This window comes from Hyperoodon ampullatus, assembly GCF_949752795.1.
Source record: "Hyperoodon ampullatus genome assembly, chromosome: 10".
In the NCBI taxonomy this organism is placed as follows: Eukaryota; Metazoa; Chordata; class Mammalia; order Artiodactyla; family Ziphiidae; genus Hyperoodon; species Hyperoodon ampullatus.
In genome coordinates, this window is record NC_136923.1 from 1,208,655 (window position 1) to 1,233,390 (window position 24,736).

The 24,736-nt window shown below is 60.5% G+C and overlaps 1 protein-coding gene across 1 annotated transcript in view; it reads left to right on the top strand.

Moving 5' to 3' along the window:
* Positions 1-11,934, top strand: part of PLXNA1 (plexin A1) — a gene marked incomplete at its 5' end in the record, with an annotated part of 39,484 nt that extends 27,550 nt beyond the window's left edge. The window contains 12 exons of the mRNA XM_079713896.1: positions 19-161; positions 1,393-1,649; positions 1,887-1,953; positions 6,968-7,114; positions 7,190-7,349; positions 7,899-8,002; positions 8,195-8,291; positions 8,589-8,779; positions 8,856-9,025; positions 10,228-10,440; positions 10,518-10,668; positions 11,809-11,934. Coding sequence (XP_079570022.1) covers positions 19-161; positions 1,393-1,649; positions 1,887-1,953; positions 6,968-7,114; positions 7,190-7,349; positions 7,899-8,002; positions 8,195-8,291; positions 8,589-8,779; positions 8,856-9,025; positions 10,228-10,440; positions 10,518-10,668; positions 11,809-11,904 — 1,796 coding nt within the window. The 3' untranslated portion in view covers positions 11,905-11,934. The remainder of the gene's footprint in view (positions 1-18; positions 162-1,392; positions 1,650-1,886; positions 1,954-6,967; positions 7,115-7,189; positions 7,350-7,898; positions 8,003-8,194; positions 8,292-8,588; positions 8,780-8,855; positions 9,026-10,227; positions 10,441-10,517; positions 10,669-11,808) is intronic.
* Positions 11,935-24,736: the final 12,802 nt, after the last annotated feature.

The window sequence follows — 24,736 nt, forward strand, 5'->3', positions numbered from 1 at the left end:
CACCTCGTCTGGCCGCAGCCTTTGCGGAGCTGCAGACGGACATCCACGAGCTGACCAACGACCTGGACGGTGCCGGCATCCCGTTCCTTGACTACCGCACGTACGCCATGCGGGTCCTCTTCCCCGGCATCGAGGACCACCCGGTGCTCAAGGAGATGGAGGTGGGCTGCTGGCTGGGGTTCACCACTGCCTCTGCCTGCAGGGGCTCCTCGGGTGCTGGGGCGGCAGGGTTCTGGGGGCGGGCTTGAGCCTGCTGGGAGGGGGGCCAGGTGTGGGGGGCCTCGCCCCAGCAAACCACCCTTAGCCTGGGCTCCCCAGTGCCCAGCTGTTTCGTTGGGCCCCTAGTCTACTGTGTACCACCTGCAGCTTGTCCGGCCTGGCTCCTGGGTGGGTCCGGGTGCCGAGCTTCACTGGGCCGGGGGTGCTGCTGCCATGAGTGTCGGGAGGTGCGGGCGCCCAGCTGGGCTCTGCACGGCTGATGCGGCCCCCGAGCCTGCCGAGGGGAAGCCGCCTGGCACCCACATCCTCCCAGGCTCCCCAGTAGCTGGCCAGACGCCCAGGGCCCCCAGCTCGGACCGGGCAGGGGCTCAACGAGTCTGCTCTGTTGTGCTCTCCGGGGGTGGGGGGTGTCGCATCCTGCACCCCTCAGATTTTTGGGAGCCAGCCCCCTCACGTGGCTGTGTGGGTGGGACATTCCCTCTTGAGCTGCACCTCGGCAGGCCTTCCTGTCGCGCTGGCTTGGGCCCAGGGTGCCCCGGGCTGCTCACTGCCTGCTTGTTTGCTGGGGTGTCTGCCACACTGGGGGTTCCCCATCCGCCATCGTGTCTCTCCCGGCGTTGCCGTCTGCCAGGCTGGTCTGACTGTTCTCTTAGCTGTGACTATGTGTTCTCCCTGGTGCCTGTCACCTGTCTTGCCTGGGCTGGGAGCCTTGTGTCATGCTATGACAAGCCTCGGGGCAGATAAGAGTGAGCAGGGCCCTGGAAGCAGCCATACCTGGCATTCCATCCCCACTTTCCCACCTCAATGCTGTGTGGCCGCAACACGCTGCTCCCCTCTCTGGACTTGAGTGTCCTCTGTGAAGGGGGCGGGTGGTTTCTGCATTGGTGCTGGCTGGGAGGGACTGTGGACGGGCACTCCCGGTGCCCGGTGGACGAGCTGGGCCGCACACAGGGTGGCCGGAGCAGGCCCTCATTCTGCACCCGCATGCTGCTGTGCCCCGGGCCTCTGCCTGCTGCGGCTTCTCACGCAGCTGCCAGGCCCCATCCGTTCTGCTAGGACAGCTATGGCTCAGAGACCCTCAGGGTGACCTGCCCTTTGTACTGGGGCCTAGACGGGCCCTCGGCCAGCAGGGCCGGTGCTCTCCGAGGTGTGAGCAGGCCCGCGGCCCCCCAGGTGCAGGCTAACGTGGAGAAGTCGCTGACGCTGTTCGGGCAGCTGCTGACCAAGAAGCACTTCCTGCTGACCTTCATCCGCACGCTAGAGGCCCAGCGCAGCTTCTCCATGCGGGACCGCGGCAACGTGGCCTCGCTCGTCATGACGGCCCTGCAGGGCGAGATGGAGTACGCCACGGGCGTGCTCAAGCAGCTGCTGTCCGACCTCATCGAGAAGAACCTGGAAAGCAAGAACCACCCGAAGCTGCTGCTGCGGCGGTGAGTCCGTGCCCCGTGCCTGCCCCTGCGGCAGCGTGCCCACCGGCACAGCCCAGGCGCTGCCGCTGCAGTTCTGGGGACCCACGCCAGGGCTTGCCTTGTCTGGGACCCCTCGGCGCAAGGCGACACCTGCTCCGAGGCCAAGGCCTGACCTTTGGCCCTGGGGAGGGTGGGGTGGTGGTGTGGGCGGGCCTGGCGGTGGGACCGAGACCGCCCCTGCGTGTGTTCTGTTCCCAGGACTGAGTCGGTGGCAGAGAAGATGCTGACCAACTGGTTCACCTTTCTTCTGTACAAGTTCCTCAAGGTGGGCGGGCCACGGGGGGCCCAGGTGGGGGTGGGAGGCCAAGGGTGACGGGTGGGGGCCCAGCCGAGAGGCACGAAGGGGCCGGGGCCTCGGCAGGACCGCCCCCAGCTCGCGTCCATCCTTTAGCTTCTTCCCTGCCCCTTCTGGAGGCTGTCCTGTCCTCACTCAGCCGCCGAGGCAAGGGCGAACGCCCGGGTCCGATGTGGGTCCCGCAGCTGCATGTGGCTGAGCTGGGGCGTGCGTCCAGGCTCCGGTGGGGCTCATGCAGTGCCCGTGGCCCAGACCTGAGGTCAGAGGGAGCACCCGGGCAGGGGCGTGTGTGTGTCCAGCACCTGGCCCTGGGCCAGCCTGAGGAGGTGCCCGGGGTTTGGGGGGTGGGGGTCCTATTGGCCCTGCTGTGAGGAGGCGGGCAGCTGCCTGGGCTTCCACTGTCGTTGCCCAGACAGTTCCCTCTCGGGCTGGGAGAGCCCCTACCCCCAGACAGGCCCTGGGGAGCCAGGCTGTTCTCGGAACGGGTACAGCCTGCAGGCCGGCTAGATGTGGGTCCAGGTGGACTTTGTCAGGGCCGTGAGCAGCTAGATGGGTTGCCTGCATTTTAGAACTGGGAGGTCGTCAGACCCAGATGTCTGTCTGGCTTCCCTTGAAAAACCCGAAGGCTTGGCAGCCGGGCCCGGTCCTCGCATGGTGGCCCCTGGTTAGCGCTCCACGGTGGCTGAGGGAGCGGGCCGTGGAGCCTCGTGACGCAGGCGGCCTGGGTCTGCTCTCTGTGTGGCCATGTGGTTGTGCAGGCTCCGCTCGCTGCACTGTCCCGAGTCGGGGATGGCGGTGGGACTTTCCGTCCTGCATGCAGGACGCTGAGGCCGGCTGCTGCGGCGTAGAGCGCTCAGGACAGAGTCCTGGCTGGGCTGAGGGGCGCAGACAGGGAAAGGGGCGGGGTGTCCACGGGGGAGTGAAAGCGTGGATGGGGTGGTGAGGTGTGAGCACGAGCAGGGGCAGGAGGTAGCCAGACGGGGACCAGAGGCCCTGAGATGGGCGCGAGGTCCAGAGAGGAGGGGGTCGGGCTGGGTGGGGCTCTCCCGGTGGGTGGTGGCACAGTGATGCCCAGAGTACGACGACGTGTTGTCCTGCAGGACAGGTGGCAGTAACGGAGCTGTGCCTTTCCTGTAAAGCGCGCCTGTTTGCAGACCACGTGACTTGCTCGTTAAGTCACCTCTGGGAACCTGGAGGGGTGGGTTCAGAGAAGGCCCGCCTTGACGACTCTGTCTGAGAACCCGGGCTGGGCGCGTGGCCCGTGCAGGACGCAGCAGGCAGAGGCTGAGCGTGCTGTGGCCTCGGGCATTGCCCACAGGACGGGTGGGATAGTGGAAGGAGGGAGGGAGGCCAGGCTTGGCCGAGGGAGCAGGACTGAGGGAAGCCTGGAGGGCAGGGCAAAGTGTTGGGAGACCGCGGCGGAGCTGCCCCTGGCGCCCGTCGTCCCGGGCAGGGTCCCGGCCGACAGGCTGAGTGGGGTCCGGTGCACACACTCTGGCTGCAGACCAGGAAACGCCAGGCAGGGACGCGGTGTGGCTGGACTGCTGCCCACATGGCTCCAGGAGGGGACCTGGCACTGGCCTCTGGGTTCTCTGTGCCACGGGCTGAGCATGTACGTGTGTTAGACAGACTTTATATTTTAGAGCAGGTTTATGTTTACGGCAAAGTCGAGTGGAAGGTGCAGAGATTTCCCCAATATCCTCTGCCCCGCCCCTCCACGCCCCCACCAGCATGGTCCATTTGTCACAGTTGGTGACTCTACACCGACATCAGCATCACACAGAGTCTGTGGTTGGCCCTGGGGCTCCCCTGGGTGGGATGTGTTCTGTGGGTTTGGACAAGTGTGTAACGGCGTGTTTCCATCACGGTGGTGTCATACAGGCCGTGGTCACGGCCCTAAAAACCCTCTGCGCTCCGCCTATTCGGCCCTCCTGCCCCCGACCCCTGGCAACCACTGATCTTCCCACTGCCTCCGTGGTTTTGCCGTTTTCAGAATGTCCTGCGGTTGGGATCGTGCAGTGTGTAGCCTTCTCGGATTGGTATCTTTCACTTGGTAGCGCGCAGTTAAGGTTCCCCCAAGCCTGCTCCTGGTTTGGTAGCGCCTTTCTTTTTAGCGGGCCACAAGCTAGTTCTCAACAGCGCAGATCCTTTTCATTCCTCGCTCTCTTTAGGAAAAAAAGTTCCCCAGAAAGGTAATCCATTCTCTTTGTAGTGCCCCTAAACGGCAGGGCTGAGCCCCCCACCCCACGTTCTGGAGGTAACGACCATCTGTTTGGGTGTGTGTTTCTGCAGTGAAGCAAATATCTATAAACAGACCGTGCTTGTGATGATGAGAAGAAGTCCTGGTGTCGTACGTTTTCCTCAGTTTGGGGTTTTTCCTCTTTGGTGCCATGCATTTTGCACTGCACCATGCATCCCCCGCTGTGGCCATCTTTGCAAGTCAGGACAGAGGTGTCCCATTCTTTTTAACGGCTGTATAATGTTCCTTAATAACGGGTGTTCAGGGGAGCTTGAATCTTTCCCCGGACAGTCCTGCAGCTGGCATCCTGACCCGGGGACCTTTGCTTGCCATGTCAGTGCTCAGGTGGGTTTCAGAAGAGTGATTGTGATCAGGCTTATTTTTCATCTGAATATGCGCTGCCAGGTTGTCATGCGCGAGAGGCTGCCCCTTTTCAGCGTCCTGAGTCTTACCTGCGCAAGCCGTGGACAGTACTTGCCCCCACTGGCCTTTCCATTCTTGCAGACTGCTTGATGTGTTGGCAGCTGTTTCTTTAATAAGTTGTTACCTGTCATTTGTCTGATCAACCACTTTTATTTTTATTTTGACTTGTATGTCTTTATCTTGTGCATGTTTTGGGGGTGGTTATTTCTTTTAGAAGATTAAGAGAATTTTTTTAAAGTCTTTGTTGAATTTGTTACAGAATTGTTTCTGTTTTATGTTTTGGCTTTTTGGCCTTGGGGCATGTGGGATCTTAGCTCCCCCACCAGGGATCGAACCCGCACCCCCTGCATTGGAAGGGGAAGTCTTAACCACTGGACCTCCAGGGAAGTCCCAAGAGAACTTTTAACTTTTCTGGCATTTACAGCTCTTGTGTTATGCTGAGGAATGTTTTCTGTTAGTATATGGTGTGAGGCAGGGATCTCACTTGATTTTCTTTCCCAAATGGAGAAGGGCTTGTTCTAACATTTATCAAACAGCCTGTACTTGTATCATCTTTTCACTTGGAGATTCACTGGCAGTTTGTGCACATTTCTTCTGGCTGGGCCTGAGAGACACCGAGGTTATCCTCCTCCTCCCTGTGCAGGAAATGGGCCCAGCAGGGAAGGGCTGGGTTCTGGGCCTTCCCGTCTCAGAGCCTTTCTGCTCCTTGGTTCCTGCTTCCCGGCATCTGGGCGGGCCTGTGGGAGTGGGTCAGAGCCTGGCAGCCAGGCTGAGAGTGACCAGCCTGCCCAGCCTGCATGTTCTGTAAGGACACTTGGCTTTTAAGGACCAGCTGCTTTAGCGGTAGATTGTGTGGGTTCGAGTCCTGGCTTCTTGTGATTTGCTGTGTAACCTCACCCTCTGCCCTCCTGAGGCGCCCCTTTTCTTCTGAGGGGAGCAGGTGTCGTGGCGTCTGCAGGGAGAGGCGGCTGTAACGGCTGTGCCTCTGTCCTCGCTGATGTAACGCAGCCAAGTTTGCAGACGAAGCGATTTCAGAGGCGGGCACGTTGCTGGAGGGTCTCGGGGTGACCTGTGCCCACTGCCGCTCCTTGGCAGCTGTCTCTTTAATTACCGCAGATGCTAGCAAGCTGCCTGGAGCATCTGGTTCCGGGTAGGGCCGCTCTTGGTGGGCCCGGGAGCAGGCCGGCAGCTGCCTGCTTGGGCCACACTCACTCCCGAGCTCCGTGGCGGGGGCGGCCGAGACGAGAGGGGCCTGTGTCCTGCTGAGGTGGGGACTCAGCTGTGCAGGGCACGCAGCAGCTCGGTCACTGCAGTCGGGGCAGCCCTCCAGGGGAGGGGGGGCAGGACGGGAGCCCTCCTTCCACAGCGGTGTGTTAAAGGTGTTTGTTGTCCAGCAGCGTCTGTAGAGCCGCCCACGCGCCCGTTCCGTGCTGGGCACTGGGGATGTAGTGGGAGGGGCCAGGCACGCCCTGGCCTGCAGGCAGCTTCCACTCCAGAGGGGAAACGGCAGGAAAGCAAACAAGACCATTTAAGAGGGCTGGCTTTGTGTGATGGCAGTGAGGGCCAGCGGGCTCGGCCCAGGGCCCGGGAGAGCCTTTCTGACAAAGGGGCGTTGGGTGGGGTCTGGAAGGGGCAGCGAAGACCTGAGGGGGAGAGTTCTGGTTGTAGGGGGAGCAGGTGCAAAGGCCCTGAGGTGGGGACACGCCCAGTGGCTGCAGTGGGGGTGGGGGCGCGCCATGTGGTCAGAGGTGGGCAGCGCAGACCTTCCCCAAGTGCCCGGACAGCCGCCCTGCCAGCCTCCGGCCCTGGGCTGGTGCGTCTGCACCTGTGATTGCGTCGGCCACGCGCTCTGGAGGGGGGGCGGCCCTCTCCTGCAGGCGGGTCCTAGCTGAGGGGGCCCCCCCATCTGATAGATGATGGTCACACCTGTTGTAGTCCCCTGGGCCGTGGGGGCGGCACCGGAGCCTGCGCCTCATCCACATGCAGCACTAGCTGCTTTGGGCAGTGAGTGGCACCGGGGCAGTGGTCCTGCTGAGGCCTGAACTGGGCGAGGCTTCAGGCGGGGTTGACTGGCCTTGGTCCTCCCCGCTTGGCCCCTTTGCTGAGGTTTTTTTCTGGGATTTTCGTGCCCATCTCCGTGGGGGAGGGTCTGCCATGAAGTGGTTTTCACCGTCTTCCTTGGACTTTGGAACGAAGGTTCTCAGATTTGGCCATGTTGCCCTTTCTCCGTGGGGGGGCCGGTGTAGATGCTGGGGGCCAGAGCAGTGGCTGGGGCGGACCCCGGGGGTCCCGCACGGCCTGACGCCGCCCACCCGCCCACAGGAGTGCGCCGGGGAGCCGCTCTTCATGCTCTACTGCGCCATCAAGCAGCAGATGGAGAAGGGCCCCATCGACGCCATCACGGGCGAGGCGCGCTACTCCCTGAGCGAGGACAAGCTCATCCGCCAGCAGATCGACTACAAGACGCTGGTGAGCGCCGGCGCCCCGCCCCTCCCGCCCGCCAGGGAGGAGGAGGGGGCTGACGCCCTGCCCTCCCACCTGCAGACCCTGAACTGCGTGAACCCCGAGAACGAGAACGCGCCCGAGGTGCCGGTGAAGGGGCTGAACTGCGACACGGTGACGCAGGTCAAGGAGAAGCTGCTGGATGCCGTGTACAAGGGCGTGCCGTACTCCCAGCGGCCCAAGGCCGGGGACATGGACCTGGGTGAGCCCGGCAGGGGCCCTGTCGCATCGTCCCAAGCACTGGGCGCTGGCCCGGAGGGTTGGAGGGAAGGGGTGTGTGACCCAGGCTGGGTCTGTAGGCTGCTCCCCGGGGTGGTGGAAGCAGGGTGGCACTGAGAGGGCCGCGCCCCTGCCGGTGGGGGCAGGGGTGGGGTCCCCGTGTGCTCTAGGAAGCAGGTGGGCCCTTGGAGCTGGGTGGAGGCTCTCAAGATGGCTCGCGAGCGGGCCGCGGGCAGGGGCACCTGCTAAGTCGGGAGGGCCTGGGGAGCAGAGCCAGGCTGGACCCCTGGTGGGTGAGGCCGGGGCCGCGGTGGACGGAGGCCTCGAGGGCCAGGCTAGGAGGCCGGCCTGGGGCTCCGGAAGGCGGGCACCCCACGCGGGGCTGGGCAGGCGGGGGGCTGCCAGAGGGGCTGGGCAGCAGCAGGGGTGCGGGGCTCCTGCTCTGGGCTGGGCCTGTCCAGATGGAGGGAGCAAGGAGCCGGGCAGCACCTGCTGGCGCCCTGCCCCCACCCAGCGCCCCCCTCCTCCGCAGAGTGGCGCCAGGGCCGCATGGCCCGCATCATCCTGCAAGATGAGGACGTCACCACCAAGATCGATAACGACTGGAAGAGGCTGAACACGCTGGCGCACTACCAGGTGACCCCCAACCTGCGGCCACGCCTGGGGCCTCCTCGTCCCACGATGGGGCTCGGGGGTGGGGGCCGTGCTCCAGGAGGAGAGGGCGCGGTCACCTGCGGGGGTCGCCCAGGGTTGGCGGGGAGGCTGGGGCTCAGCTGAGAGACTGGCTGCGGGTGGTGGGTCACGCGTCACCCGGCCCCCTGCCCATAGGTGACGGATGGGTCCTCGGTGGCCCTGGTGCCCAAGCAGACATCTGCCTACAATATCTCCAACTCGTCCACCTTCACCAAGTCTCTCAGCAGATACGGTGAGCGCCGGCGGGGCGGAGGGCCGGCGGGGGCAACGGGCAGACCACTGACCTGGACAGAACGCTGCTCTGGGCGCCACCGCGGCAGCCTGGGACGGCTTGGCTACAGCCTGTCCCGGGGACACTCGGCCTTTCCCCGGGCAGCACCGTCCCCAGAAACCCAGGGAGGTGGGAGCGGATGACCCCAGCTTTCAGAGGGGCGAGCTGAGGCTCATACAGGGGAGCTGCCTGCTCAACAAGGTGCCAGGCGGGCGGGGGTGGGGCGGGACGCAGCAGCTGACGGCGTGGTGCCCGCAGAGAGCATGCTGCGCACCGCCAGCAGCCCCGACAGCCTGCGCTCGCGCACGCCCATGATCACGCCCGACCTGGAGAGCGGCACCAAGCTGTGGCACCTGGTCAAGAACCACGACCACCTGGACCAGCGCGAGGGCGACCGTGGCAGCAAGATGGTTTCCGAGATCTACCTGACGCGGCTGCTGGCCACCAAGGTGGGTGGAGGGAGGGGACCTGGGCGGGTCACACGGGGCCGGGGCAGCCCCTGGAGCTTTGCCCTGCCCCCCACAGGGCACGCTGCAGAAGTTCGTGGACGACCTCTTCGAGACCATCTTCAGCACCGCGCACCGGGGCTCGGCCTTGCCGCTGGCCATCAAGTACATGTTCGACTTCCTGGATGAGCAGGCCGACCAGCACCAGATCCACGACGCGGACGTGCGCCACACCTGGAAGAGCAACTGGTACCGGCCTGGGGTGGGGGAGGGGCGGGGGAGGGGCGAGGTCCCCGCTGGAGCAGGAAGCCTGGGGCCTGGGGGCAGCCCGTCTAGGCTGGGGGCTGCAGTGCCGGGAGGCTGGCCCCGTCCACCGCCCCGGGCTACGGCTGGTCCCTCTCCGTCTGGGCCTCTCTGACTCAGCCATGGGGGGCATCCGCTGACCCACCTGTGGGACCGGATGTGGGTGGCGGGGGTGTGTGTGTGTGCACACGTGTATCCGTGTGTGTCTCTGGGCGTGCACGGCTGCGTGCAGGTGTGTAGGCTTTATGTGAGAAACGGGCTCAGTGGGACAGGCCCATCCCATGCTGGCTACAGCGATGAGGGTGAAGGTGACAGCAAACACTCCTGGGGCTCTCAGTCCCGTCGCCTCCTCACTGCCGGTCTGGCTTTTGCCTCCAGAGCTGACTGGGTCCCTTGGCAGGGCCCGCCTGGTCCTCACAAGCTTTGTGCCTCTGGCCTCTTCCTCCCCATGCCCTGACCTCTCCCTGCGCACTGCTGCCCCCCAAGCCTGGGATGCAGCCCAGGTCCTCTCCAAGCGAACCCACCCTGGGCCTCCAGCTCCACCTGTGCTGCCCACGGCCCATAAGGGGGTCCACCGGGCACCAAGGGGAGGCAGTGTAGGTCAGCACTTCACAGGAGACCTTTCTGGGATGATAGAAAGTTCTAGGTTTGTGCCATCCATGTGGCCACGTGTGACTAGGGGTATTTGACATAACTGGTGCAGCCGAGAACCTGAATCTTTAAGTTTAAACAGCGACACATGGCTAGGGGCTGTTGATAGTCCAGCTGATGGTTGCCGTAGAGGTGGCCTTTTGGGTTGGGGTCAGCCGTAGTGGGGCTGCGTCTTCTGGACCCCTTCCTGGTCTTGTCACCAAGACTCCTGGGGAGCCGGCCCGGCCGTGAGCGGGCACTCAGGCCTGGAGGCTGGCAGCCGGGCACAGTGGGTGCCCAAGGGCGAGAGAGCCTGTGGGGGTGCACACCCTCCCCTGGGACCGTGGGGAGGGGCTGGCCAGCAGGAGCAGCTGGGCCTGTCTCCCCGGCTGCGTGGAAATCCATGGTCACCATGAAGGCCAGAGCCGGGAGGGTGGCGAGGCCGCAGGCCAGCCCCTTCTCCCCGCCGGCCCGAGGGCCGCCGAGGCCTGTCCGACCGTGCGCCCGCCCGCCCGCAGCCTGCCCCTGCGCTTCTGGGTGAACGTGATCAAGAACCCGCAGTTCGTCTTCGACATCCACAAGAACAGCATCACGGACGCCTGCCTGTCGGTGGTGGCCCAGACCTTCATGGACTCCTGCTCCACGTCCGAGCACAAGCTGGGCAAGGACTCGCCGTCCAACAAGCTGCTCTACGCCAAGGACATCCCCAACTACAAGAGCTGGGTGGAGAGGTGGGGGCACGGGCCCAGGGCCGGGCGGGGGAGGGGCCGGAACCCAGCTCACGCGCCCGCCCGCCCCCCCGCTGCAGGTACTACGCGGACATCGCCAAGATGCCCGCCATCAGCGACCAGGACATGAGCGCGTACCTGGCTGAGCAGTCGCGGCTGCACCTGAGCCAGTTCAATAGCATGAGTGCCCTGCACGAGATCTACTCCTACATCAGCAAGTACAAGGACGAGGTAAGCTCGCCAGCCTCACTGAGCAGGCTCCCGCTGCAGCCCGGACTGCCTGATGGGTCTGGGCCCGTCTCCAGGACAGGGCACGGGCCGTCCTCGACCCTCGGCACCTGATCTGCTTCTGGAGGCGGGCGCGCGCAAAGCTGGGCCTCCCTGAGATGTCGGGGCGGACGACTGGCTCGTGGGCTGCACTGGACGGACAGAGCCCAGGGCCGGAGGGGCAGGGCGGGCACGGCCAGAGCCCAGGCCCTGAGGCCAGAGTGGGCCAGCTGCAGAACGGCTGAATCGGAATGTCCTAAGAGGAGGGGGAGGCGGGGCCGTCACTGGGTGTGCAGGCTGGGGGGGGGTCTTGGGCTGCTCCCGAGGGAGACAGCCTTTGGGGTTCAGAGACGGAGCCTGACTGCCAGGTATGGGAGGCAGGGAGCAGGGGCTGCGGCCGGGCTGCCCGGCTGCAGGGACCACGTCAGGAGCCGGAAGGCTCTGGCGCCAGCTCTGACTTTCGTGTGGGTTTGAGAGGATGGGGCCGTGAGCGCAGGAGACCTGGCGGCAGATCAGAGCATGGGGGTTGCAGCTGAGCAGGAGGCCCTTCAGCTGAGACTGGGGGAGGTGGCCCCCGGGGGAGCCCGGAGCAGGGAAGGGGGTGGCTGAGCCCCGGGGCCGATGGGCAGAGCCCTCAGGGCAGGGTGTGGAAGCAGGGCCGCGGAGGACGAGCCGTGACCTGGGGGTGGCGGGCTGCGGTTCTTCCCGAGGGGCTGTGCTGTGAGGGGTGCACAGACGTGGGGCGATGGGGCTGTGGAGGGAGACGGCAGCACGGCCACGTGCTGGGGGCTGACCGTCCGCCGCGGGAGACAGGGCTGTGAGCACAGAACCCGGCAGGACCCGCGGGTACAGGGGGTGGGCCCTGGTGCTCGGGGACCTGGAGGGCTGGCGGGGACCTGAGCCCTGTTTGGGTGGTTTTGGGGGATGAGGGGCGGATGGAGACCCCAGGGACGCGGGGTCTGGGGGTCCCGACTCCAGGCCCAGGTCCCTCAGCTGAGAGTGGGAGGGACAAAGTGGCCTCAGCCTGGAGCCCACTCTGGACACAGCCGCCGTGTGCGACCCCGAGCCCTGGACGGGCCTGATGCTGCCCTCCCCGCTCCGCAGATCTTGACGGCCCTGGAGAAGGACGAGCAGGCGCGGCGGCAGCGGCTCCGGAGCAAGTTGGAGCAGGTGGTGGACACCATGGCCCTGAGTAGCTGAGCCATCGGCCACCACTGCCTGGCCAGCAGGAGAGTGAGAGGGTCCTCGGGGGCGGCTCCTGTGCAGCAGCCAGAGCTGGGAGGTCCACGGAGGCAGCCTTGCCCCAACCGTGCCAGGTGCCCTGCGCTGGGGGCCGGGTGTGCAGTCCTGGACCCCTCGCCGCCCCGTCCCCTTCCCGCCTGTGGGGGTCCCGGTTCTTAATTGGTGTGGGTGAGACGGTGCCTGCAGCACCCTCCACGCCCAGAGCTGCTCGCCGTGGGGCTGGGGAGCCCAGGTGTGGCCGGGGGCCTTCTCAGGACAGTGGGTGACTGCTGAGGCCCCGGGGGGGAGGCAGGAGTCCCCCTGTAGGGACAGGTTGGGCTGCCGAGGCCAGGAGGGCCAGGCCCAGGGGCTGGGAGGGGGTCAGCTGTGCCCGGCTCCCTAGGCAGAGTCTGAGGGCTGGGGTGTGGCTGGCGGCCAGGCGGGGAGGCTGAATGCCCAGGGCCCAGCCACGGTGAGCTGAAGTCGGTCCAGGCGTCACCACCCACCTGCCACGTTCCGGCCACCCCACACTCACCAGTGCGCCGCCGCCGCCATCCTCCGATTCACCGCGTGCTCTCCGCGGCCGAGGCCAGGGCGCCATGTCGACCTCGCCCAGAGAGAGGCCCCCGGCCCCCTCCTATGGAGGGGCTGCAGGACGGCTCCACGCAGGGCCCAAGTGACTTCCAGAAGGACTCGGATCCCGTTCCGTCCTCAGGGCTGTGCCTCTGGGAGCCGCTGGGGCCTGGGGCTCCGGGTCATACGTGCACGTTCCCCTTATTTATTCCCCCCACCGCGCCCGCCCCTGTCCCGGGCTGAGCTCTCGGCTGTGGAGGTCCCGGGAGCAGCCCCGAGCACCCTCCTCCCCACTCCCCGGCCCCCACCCGCCTCCCAGCGGCGTCAGTCTGGCCCCTCAGCAGCGTGCTGGCCCCTCGGAGTGGAGGGACATCTGGGGGCTGTTGCTCGTCTTTTAGGGGAGCAAGGGGGTCCTGCTGTGCTCTGCTTGGGCAGCGGGGCCATGGGGGCCTCGGACCACACCCACTGGCCTGGCCGGGAGCAGGACACAGTGACCGGGGGGCCTGCAGAGCCGGTCTGCCCATCCTGCTCTCAGCGAGCGAAACAGCGTGTTTTTAATTAAAAATCTGTACATATATATCCATATATATATATATATATATGTGGCTGTAGCCTGTCTCCAGCCCCAGTGGGGTCCTGTATAGTTACCTGGAGGAGGAGAAATTTTACACTTTAGAATAAGAGAATTAAGGTAGCGGGAAAGCAATACCAAATGGTCGTGGAGAAAGTGGCCAGAGCTTCCCCGCTGGAGCACCCCCGAGGCCTCCGCCCTCGACCTGCGGGTCGTCCTGTTTTCGTTTTGACGTGAGAAGGAGAGGACTTCTCGGGCCAAGAGCTTCCCGGACGCGGGCCGTGGATTCCTGCATGACTGTGCTAGCGTTTAGTCTGACTTGATCTTTTTAAAACTGCAAGAGTTGAATACTAGAGGTTGTTAGGCCTTTTTTTCATGTTTTTTAATTAATCAGTCACTTGTGAAGGCAGTGGCCTGTCCCCTTTTCAATTCACTTTTTCGACGGTACTACAGATCCCCGCGGACTTTAAGGGACAGCTAGCTGTGGCTGGCCCCGCGCCCCCGGCCGCCCGTCTTGGGTCCCCCCCGCCAAGCGGCGTGAGCCAGACCGCACACCTCCATCAGCTGAGGAGCTGCTCCCTCGCGGGAGGAGGGGTGAAACCCGCCACCTCCTGACTCAGGAAGCTCCTGGAACCGGGGTGCAGGGGTCCCTGGGCCCCGTGGGCACTGAGCAGGGCTTGGGCCCCCCGCGCGGCGGGTGTCCAGTGGGAGCTCAGGCCGGGTGGGCGTTGGCCGGGGCCGGGTTCCGTCCAGGTGCGGGTCTCGCTCCCCCCCGAGTCTTCCCTGAAGCTGCTTCTCATCGAAGCCCCCATTCTTCCAGCCCTGCTCGGGTCAGGGGGCTCCTTGGCCGCTGCGCCGCCGTCTTCAGAATCCAGCCCCAGCCCCCCTTCCTCGGGCCTCCCCGGCCCCGTGCTTGCCCCGCGGGCAGCGGGCTGGGCGGTGGTGAGGCAGGAGGGGAGCAGGCCCTGCGGGCGCGAGGCCTCACGGAGTGCGTGCGCGGGTCAGGTGCAAGCACTTCAGCGCCGTCTGTTTACACACGAGCCGATCGCTGACCTACGCCTGCAGTCCACCCCGCAGCACGGCCGCACCTTCCCCTCCCGGGGCTGGAATCAGGCCAAGTCCTCCTCCTCGCTTGTATCCACGGTCCTGCTGGCCCTACTGCGCCTTCGGCACTGGGCCCAGGCACCCGCCGTCACCTCCCCGTCCTCCTGCCGGGCACTCGGACCCCAAGCTCCGGCTCTGGCCTGAGGGTGGCCGGGGTGTGGCGTGGGAGCGCTGCTCTGTGCAGGTGGGTGGCCCCCAAGGCCCCTCTGCAGCCCCAGGGCCGGGGGTCTGGGCCGTGGTGTGGGGCGGTGTGCCAGTATGCCTGCCCGCCCCGACACTGCTGCTACTGCCCGCCGCCCCGGGCCCCACCCCACCCCGCCCTCGCTCACACGCGTCTCAGGAGCGCCAGGGACGGCTCGGCCTCGGTCGGGAGCCTGGCCTCTCCATATACCTCGAGCTTGCCCGCACTCCCCGACCCGGGCCCCAGGCCGCAGGCCCACGGGAGAGGTCCCCCCGCCCTCCCTGCTTTGCCCTTGCTGAGCGAGCCCCGCCTGGCTCTCCCGCCAGTGCTGGAGCTGAGGGCTCACGCCGTTGGTGCTACACAAGCTAGAATAGATATATTTAGAGAGAGAGATATTTTTAAGACGAAGCCCACGATTAGCTGTCCTTTGACGCCGCAAGCCCCCACCCAAAAGAAGAGCGATCGCTTGGCAGCCTGAGCGGCCCCTCTGCCGCCGCCTCTCCCGGGGGCGGTGTGGCTCGCAGGCTGTGTAAATACACAGCCATTTCCTATTTTACTGTCTCAGATTTAGTACTTGTAAATACACACACATTAAGGAGAGAATAAACATTTTTGCTAAAACTCGTGGCGCTGGGTTCTCCTTACTCAGGGTCCTGGGGTGGGACCACGCGGCCAGCAGAACTGCAGGCACATCCTGTGCTCCCCCCTGGGAGCAGCATTGCCCGATGCCGGGACTCCTGCCCTCAGGGCGTGGCCAGTGCAGCAGGGTCTCTGCCAACTGTGTTTCAGGGGGCCTGGCATCACAGAGCTCCTGTGCTCTGGGCCCCCGGACCACCGGGCAACTATCAGCTGAGACTGAAAACACAGGGCCCGAGCCCCATCCAGGGGGTCCTGTTGACCTGGGCCCACGCAGTGTGTTCTCAGGTCCCCTGGGTGTTCTTCTGCCTCGGCTCAGAGCAGTCGGTCCCTGGAGACCCTGTTAAAGTCCACAGGGCCTGGGGAAGCCTGGACATTGGCCTGGGTCCCCACCCTGAGCAGCAGCATTGGAGCTGCACGTGCCAGATGTTCTCAGCTAGGAGCACCCCACTGGGAGCCTTGCAGCTGAGGGGCCCAGTCTGGGCAATGCTGGCCCTCCCAGCACAGGCCCATCGATCCATCCCATGAAGGTTTTGGCAGGTGGTTTCCTGCCCTGTCAGAAGGTGTCGGTGCAGCCTCTCCCAGCGTGTGGCTCTGGGCAGCACCCCATCTGTCCCTGGCTGTTTCCTCCAGGGCCCAGTAGGGACAGCCGTTCCTGCCCAGGGGGGCGTGGGTATCCGAGGTGACAACTGGGAGAGGCAGGCCTGGGTCTGGACAGGATGAGCGTGATGGATCCCAAAGGGCGACCTGCACGTCTCCCTGTGCCTGATCTGCAGGCGGACGCAGGCAGCTACAGTGATGAGGCTGACGGCCCACTCGTGGTTCAGCCACTGTTGTGGCCAGTGAACCTGTGTGGACCTCACAGTGACCCAGACAGACAGGAAGCTGAGGGGCATGGTGGGGAGAGGCCTCACGGGACTGAAAGCCGGCCACCACCTCACAGGAGAGAGGTCCCCAGAGAAGCCCAGCGGCACTCCAGCCTGCCTTCCTGCAGTATCTCCGACCCAAGAGCTCTGACAGTGGACCATAAATCATCATCAGTACCTCCTGCTCCAAAATGGGCCCATCCTGACAGCCAGGGCTGCAGGCGGTGAGCTCAGCACCAGGCTCAATTACTAAAGAAATCAGTGTAATCAGCATGAAATTGCATCGGAAACAAATTTAGCAAACATGGACCTGTTTGGGGTGTGACGCAGCCTGTCCCCACAGCTCTGTCCCCTCCGGCTTTCCGGCACAATCAGCCCTGCCTCAATTACCCTCATTAGGCTGCCGAGGGCCCCAGCCCCACCAGCCTGAGAGCAGGCGCCGTCTCTGGGCGCAATCAGCGCTCACGGTGATCAAGCGTGATTATGCAGGGAGCGCAACGCGGCAGGGCGGGTGGCGCCTTCTGATTGCCGTGCACGTGGGCTCATCGCGGCTGTTAGCCATCGGCTGTCAAGGCCAGGGCTCGCCAGCCGCTCTGGGCAGGGCACGGGGTGGGAGTGTCCGGGCGGCAGGGGTGAGGCTGGTTGACGGTCCAGCATGGTGGGCTGAGCCCTTCTGGGTGCCAGGCTCTGCGCTAAGCCCTGGTGATTTGGTGGCTGGTGGAGCAGGGACTCTGAGCAGGGATAAAATAATAGGCAGGGCTAGGTAGCACCCAGGCGACTGCAGAGGGGGCGTGTGGTGGCAGCCAGCTGGACAGACAGGGAGAGCCATCTGGGGAGGGGCAGTAGTGTGGAGACCCGAGAGGGAACAGTGTCCCCTGGGCGGGGGCGACCCAGGCGTGCTCCATCAGGGAGCAGAGCCTGGGGGGCGGGCAGCGTGCAAGCCCAAGGATCGTCCATGCTGGGAGGGGGCCTCAGGCCCAAGAGGAGCAGAAGCTGTTCTAGGCTCCTTGGGAAGCAAGGAGGGCAGGCTCTGATTCGCATCTGGAGGCTGTGTGTCTCTAGGGGCCTTGGCCCTGCTGCACCCCTCTGGGCCCTCGTGGAGACCTTGTAGCCTGTCAGGTGATGTTGCTTCATGGCATGTGTGGTGTTTCTGAAAATGGCTGGATGGGGCCTTGGGACTCGTCCTGACCATGGGGGTGTCAGTGGAAGATGCTCGGGTCACATCTGCGCTGGATATCTCGCTCCTGGAGTGAGGGTTCCAGAGAGCAGGGCCGCCAGCCAGCATGCATTGGGGGTATGGTGTGAGCTTGTGCAGGACATAGACATTTGGAGAACTGTTGTTTCTGCAGCACGACCCAGACCACACCGACTATTATAAGCTGGTAGCATTCAGGGCACAGGAGGACCTGGGGACAGAGCTGTCTGTCCACCAGCTTGCTTGGGGTCTAATTATTTAGTTTGAGAAATCGGCCATTCAGGCATCATTGCTGCGCCCAGCTGAAGACCACCCCCCCCCCCGCCAGCACGTGTTCCTTGCTGGGTGCCCAGCTCTCAAGCATTTCCCTGTTTACTTTTAGTGGATAAACACTTTTTCCTTATATAACCCCATGACCTTGTCAAAGTTAGTATTTGCATATTTGAATCTCCTCAGTTGTCTCAAAACTGCGTTTTCCCAGGTGGTTTGTTGAATGAGGCCCCTTGGCTTTGTGTCCTCGTCTAAGGCCCTGGGTCCGAGGCTCCCGTTACCGCCCTCCTTGGCCCTCGAGGCCTCGGCTGCGGCCCCGCCCCCACCCCTGGCGGCCTCTCCCTTCGCGGGACCTTCAAACCACCTCCTCTAAACACGCTTGTCCCGTTTTAACTCGAAGACGTTTTTTAAAGGGAAACTTTATGGCGCTGTCATCACTGGATGACCGGTATCGCCTGCCATCGATAGAAAATGGCCATAAAAATAATACGATGAAAGTGAAACTAATATGAAATTCTAACAACCAGCAGCTGCCCGCGCGAAGTTACCACGTGCCGGCCCCGCCCTCCTCCGCCCCGCCCCCTCGTTCCCACCCTGCACTTCCGCTTCCGGTCAGGTTCTGCGCCGCGGCCTTCCGGCCTCTCCTTCCCGACTCGAGGACGGCGCAGCCTCGTGGACGGCAGGTCTGTGCCCTGAAGCTCCCGCAACCCCCTCCCCGCCGCCCTCAGGCGTCCGCCCCGCGGCCCAAGGGCCTTTCCTGCCTCGTCCATCCCGCCCCCAGGCCCGGAAGCCCCTAGGGCTCGCCCCTTGCCTGTGTCTCCCTGTGGGCTGGTCTCTCCTGCGACAGCACACACACAGGTGTGACACCGCAGAGGGGACGCGGGGGAGGGCGCGGAGCAGCTTTTAGGGCAAGGAAGAGCCTCTTTTCTCTTCCTTGAATGAATTTCTCAAATAGAGTTTCTCAGACACATTCCTCTAAAATGATCAGTCCGCCCTTCTGGCTTGGAATCCGGGTCTCGTATTGAGTGCCGTGCGACCGCGGGCAGGTGTGTGTCTCGGCCTCAGCCTCCTGGTCGGTAAAGGGGGAGAACAGCTCTAGCAGACCCTTTGGGCTGACGGTTCGAGTCGTTACCCTGGAGGGTGGAGTACGCCTCGAGCCAAGGAATCCCCTCTTCGCTCCGGCCGCAGCCTGAAGGGAGGGTCCCTAACCCTGTAGGCCTCCTCACGTACCACAAGCAGAGTTTCAATGCGCAGAGGACTCAGGGTCCCTGCCGCAGGCGCGGGCCTGGGGGCCGGCCGACTGAGGCCCCTGCCCCACCTGGTGAGGAAAGGGTAGGATGAAGGTCTGAGGGACAGCGGCCCGGGGCACAGAGGTGCTGAGGGGCCCAGCAGCAGCAGGAAGGAGCCTGCAGTCAGCAAGAGGAGGCTGCTGGGCGGGGGCGGGGACCAGAGGTGAGTGGGGTCAGGGCTGCTGCCCACACAGTTACAGGAAGACCTGTACGCACTGTAGTCTGAGCTGACGGTTCCCCATGGAGTTGTGCAGTGCACAGCCTGTGCAGCTGTACACGGAGGCCCTGAGTGCGTGAGACAGTTGCGCTGGAGGCCGGCAGAGGAACAGACCTCCCCCTCCTAGTGTCGCGAAGCCCTGTCAGCTTTGCCTCAGACCCCACCCCTCTCCTGGGAAGAAGCAAAAAGGAGGGAGAGCCCTGTTAGGGAGTTGAACTCTGACCTGGACTTGCCATTTTCTCAAAAAGACACTGTTTAAATACCACAGATTGAGATATTTGAAAGTTTAAGGTTTGTTTCTGCTTCTCAGTAGGGCAGAAGCTTGGGAGCAAGATTAGATAAGTTACGGACAATTAAGAAGTTACATTAACAAAACAGCGGCAGAGCTGTGTGGGTTTTCAACCCCGGAGGCTGCACTGGGCTGCGATTCAGGGCGCAGGTGTTGGGCGCTGCCTGTGGCCTGAGTCCTTGGTCTTGGGAGCCGCTCCTCGCTTCTCACCTGGGGGGATGCTCCAGAGGGGCTGCCACACCTGTGATGGGCACATGACCCCGACTGGCCAATAAGAGCATCACTTCTGGTCAGGCTCAACATGTCACCTGATAGGAATAACGTTTTTCTGAGACTGTTGAGAAGGGAGAATACACCTTAATGTGGGGTGTTGTGGGGGCGGGGGGTGCAGAATTCATGAACTTGCCTAAGAGTGACACCAGCTCAAAAACGTGGAGCCAAGAGATGAGGGAGAGAGAGACAAACCTCCTGGACCCAGCCCCACCTGTAGACGACATGTACTGTGGCCTTCAGTTACATTAGCCAACAGGTTCTTTCTTATGGCTTTGCCCAAATGGATCTCTCCCCTGGGATGTAAGGAGTGAGCCCCGCTCGTTTGGGAGTGTTCGACTGGCTGCCTGACCTGAGACGTGCCACGGGTACACACCCAATGTAAAACATCTCAGTAAATTGTTTATGTTGGTGACGTGTTGAAATGATCATCTGTTGGAGAGACAGACTTAAATAAGATGATATTAAATTAAGTTTTACTTGTTTCTGTTCACTTTTCAGATATGGCCACTAGAAAATTTAAAATTACATTTCTGGCTCGTGTTCTGTTTCCACTGGACAGAGTAGGACTAGACCAGTTTTCTAGGGATTCTAGGGATGAAGGAGCATGGTGTGTGTGTGTGTGAGTGTGTGTGTAGGTGTCCGTCTTAACTGCTGCTTCTTCGGAGAGTGAGTTGTGCTAACCAGAGGGGTTCTTGGTTTTCTGGGCTGTGGTGGATCTCAGCAAGTTTGGGGAGAGAACTGGGGAAGAGAGGAAATGCTCATTTTTGTTTCCTAAGCAGCTTTGCTGAGCTGCAGGTCACATACCACACAGTTCACCACTCAGAGTATACAGCTGAGTGCTTCATGTGCACACAGCTGTATGACCACTGTAATCCCTTTTAGAACCCGGTCGTTGCCCCAGAAGAGCCCCATACTCTTTAGCTTCCACTTCCTCCCTTTCTCCACACCCGCAGCCCCTGCCCCACTCATGTGCTCTCTGTCTCCATCGATCTGCCTGTTCTGGACACTTCCTATAAATGCAGTCACACAATATGTGGCCTTTTGTGTCTGGTTTCTTTCCCTTAGCATAATGTTTTCAAGGTTCATCCCTGTGGTAACCTGTGTCAGTGCTTCGTTCCTTTTTATGGCTGAATAATACTCCATTGCATGGCTGGACCACACACTGTTCATTCATCAGTTGACGGGCATTTGAGTTGTTTCCAGTTCTTGACTTATGAACAATGCTGCTGTGAACATTTGTGTACACGTTTTCATGTGGATATATGTTCGTTCTCTTAGGCCTGTACCTAGGAGTGGAATTGTTGGATCATATGGTAGCTCTGTGTTTAGTTATTTAAGGAACTGCCAGGCTAGTTTCCACAGTGTCTGCACCATTTTACATGCCCACCATTAGTGCACAAGGGTCCCCATTCCTCCAAATTCTCACCAACACTAGTGATTGTTTGCCTTTTTGACCATTGCCAGCCTAGTGGGTGTGAAGTCGTGTGTCATTGTGGTTTCGATTTGCATTTCCCTGGTGGCTAGTGACACTGAGCATCTTTTCATATGCTTATTGGCCACTTACTGGCTATATATTTTCTTTAGAGAAACATCTACTCAGATCCTTTTCCCATTTTTAAGTTTGGTTATTTGTCTTTTCATTATTAAATTGTAAGAGTTCTCTATATATTACAGATACAAGTTCACTATCAGATACATGATGTGCAAAATTTTTTCTCCCATTCTGAGTTTTCTTTTCTTTCTTTCTTTTTTCTTTTCTATTCTTTTCTTTTCTTTCTTTTTTTTTTTTTTTTTTTTTTTTTTTTGGCTGTGCCATGCAGTTTGTTTGCAGGATCTTAGTTCCCTGACCAGGGACTGAACCAGGACCACGGCAGTGGAAATGCTGAGTTCTGACCACTAGACCACTAGGGAGTTCCCTCTTTTCACTTTATTTTTTTATAAAAATTTTTCCCCACTTTCTTGATGTTGTGTTTTAAATGCTTAACTTTTAATAAAAGAATGGGAAATGTGACGTTGGGTTCAGGGGTGAAGGATGGAAGCCAGGAGACAGATTAGAGCAGGCAGGCAGAGTGGTGCCTGGGAGAGACAGGAGACTGAACTCTGAAACACAGGACACTGAGGCCTTCACACCTGTCACTTCATGATAAACTCTGTTTCTTTTAATATTTTTAAAATTGTAAAATACATATAAGAAAACTTACCGGGCTTCCTTGGTGGCACAGTGGTTGAGAGTCCGCCTGCTGATGCAGGGGACGCGGGTTCGTGCCCCGGTCCAGGAAGATCCCACATGCCGCAGAGCGGCTGGGCCCGTGAGCCATGGCTGCTGGGCCTGCGTGTCCGGAGCCTGTGCTCCGCAACGGGAGAGGCCACAACAGTGAGAAGCCCGCGTACCGCAAAAAAAAGAAAAAAAAGAAAACTTACCATCTTAACCATTTTTAAGTGCCCCGTTCAGTGGCATTAAGCACATTCACACTGTAGTGCAGCCATCAGCGCCATCATGTCCAGAGCTTTCTCATCCTCCCAACCTGAAGCTCTGTCCCCATCAGACACTAACCCTCCCCTCCCCAGCCCCAGCCCCAGCCCCCAACATCTACTTTCTGTCTCTATGAATTTGACTCTTCTAGGGACCTCATCTAAGTGGATCACACGGTATCTGTCCTTTTGTGACTGGCTGATATCACTGAGCATAACGTCCACAGGGTTCATCCATGTTGTCACATGAGCCAGAATTTCCTTCCTTTTTACGTCTGACTAATATTCCATTGTGTGTATGGGCCATATTTTGTTTCTCCCTTCATCTGAGGATGGACACGTGGGGTATTTTACCTTTTAGCTGCTATGAATAATGCCATGAGAGAGCAGATACTTCTTTAGAGACCCAGCCCTCAGTTCTTTTGGGCACATGCCCAGAAGTGGGATTGCTGGGTCATATGGTGATTCTATGTTTAATTTTTTGAGGAACTGCTATAACGGTTTCCACAGTGGCTGCACCATTTTACATTCCCATCAGCAGTGTGTTGGGGTTCTGATTTCTCCACATCCTTGTGAACACTTGTTATTTTCTGTGTGTTTTTTTCCCTCCTGATAGGAACCTTTGTAACGAGGTGGTATATCATTATGGTTTTGATTTGCATTTCCCTAATGATTAGTGATGTTGAGCATCTTTTCATTTGCTTATTACCATGTGCATATCTTCTTAGGATCTATTCAAATCCTTTGCTCATTTCTCAATTGGACTTTTGGGTTTTCTTTGAGTTTCAGGAGTTCTCTCTATATTCTGGATATTCATCCTTTATCAGTATGTGATTTGTAAATATTTTCTCCCATTCTGTGAGTTGCCTGTTACTCTGTTGATACTGTCTTTTGATGCCAAAAATGTTTAATTTTCATGAGGTCCAGTTTGTCCATTTTTTCTTTTGTTGCCTGTGCAAAGAAAAAACTTTTATTTTCTCTGAAATTATCTTAATTTCATTTCATCCTTTCCTTTGAAGGACAGTTTTACCAGGTACACAATTCTGTTGTTATTTTCTGCCATTGCCATGGCCTCCGTCATTCCTCTCAAGAAGTTGGCTCTCTTTCCTTGAAGGTGATCTTCTTTACTGGCTACTTTAGTGTCTGCTTTCCACCTTTGGTGTTCTGCACTTTCCATCCCATGTCTGCCTGATCGTCACATCACAGCTATGGCAGAATGTTCTGGATATCGACACTTCCAGTGGGGGCCATCCAGAGGCCATTTCTTGGCCTTTCCAGCCATGGTGCTGCGGCTTTGTTCCCCTCATTCAACACCTTTCTCATGGCATTGCTGGAGTGTTTGTTTTGTGTAAGGAGCCCTCATGGCCATGGGGCCTCACCTGTGACCACACTGCCCTGAGCTGCATTTTGCCTTTCGTTTGAGTTGCACCAGCTCTGACCCCAGTGCCTCTGAGGAAGGTCGTGGGGGGGGCGGGGCTTATGGTTCCCAGGTGGTGGGTTGGGGAGCCTCCATCCCCCATGCGCTTCCAGTTCTCTCCTTCCCTTGTTCCTACTAACCCCCCTACTCATGCAGCATTGTGGCCACCCCACAGATCACCATTATTTCTCTGGGTGAGCTGCACCAAGGCACAGAATGCTGTCCAGGAGTGTCACTGCCCAGCCCCAGCCTCTGACAGTTCCTTATAAACCACCAGGGCTCCTCCCTGGCCTTTCTTGAAATCTGAGAGTCTTTTCCAGCAGTCCCCTTCCCTGCCTGCAGCCCCTGGCCCATATGTGGTATCAGGGGCATCCGTCCAGAGCCGCCGTGGCCACGAGCAGCTGAGAGGTTGGAGTGCTCCTCAGCTGAGCTCCCCACTGGTTGAGACTGTCCCCTCTGCCTCCATCCACTGAGGTCAGCGGACAGCTGGGGATCCTGCTTGGACATCACTGAGAAGGCTGTGAAGCCTCGGCACTACCTTACAGCAGGCAGCTCTGGGTTAGGGAGCAGCTGCTAAGCCTCAGAGCCACTCCACTGCAGGGGCGAGCTCCCAGCATGCCTGATTAAGCCCACTAAATCTCTCGGGTGGGGGCCCTTGAAGGCGGACAGGCAGCTGCTCTTGACTTTCAGATTCCTGCCAGTTGAAATACTTCCATAGCAACTGACTCTCAGAACCCCTCCTGCAGGGAGGAGGCTGGTTTGGAGTCAGGAGAAGGAATGTCCCCGGCTCCTTGCACAGGGGCTCACAGACCCGCTGGGATGGCCAACGTGATGAGCAGATAGGCTGTTGCCCTGGCGCGGGGTCCCGGGTTATGACCGCTGGATTCTAGAAACTGAACAAGCATCAAGTCTAGTTATTCTAAGGTTTGTGAGTCTGAATTCTCCATCCGTTTAATCAGGTGCCACCTTCTAGCGAGACCTCTGACCAGCCGTATCCCCAGAGCTGTCTCAGGCTCTGCTCTGTTTGTCTCCCAAGCATAGGTCATCATCATTTTCTTTGTCTTGTTGATTGCCCTGTGAGGCAGGGGCTTTGTCTGTCTTGGTCCCTGCTGGGTCTTCTGTACCTAGAACAGTGCCTGGCACACAGTAGGCCCTCAGGAAATGTCTGTGGAATGAGTGATGTGGGGATACCCAGTTTCTGCACACGCACGGCTGCACTTCCACGTGGACGCCTCACCCGTCTTCAGCCAGTGCGTTGGCATCCGTTTCTCCTGCAGGTGAGCAGAGATGTCACCCATTCAGAGACAGGATTATCTGTTTCCACAGCCTGCTCGCATGGTTCTGCAGGACCCCGTACAGGCAGACCTTGTTTTACTGTGCTGCTCAGATACTGTGCTTTTTACAAATAAGGTTTGTGGCAACCCTGCCTGGAACTAGTCTACCAGTGCCATTTTTCCA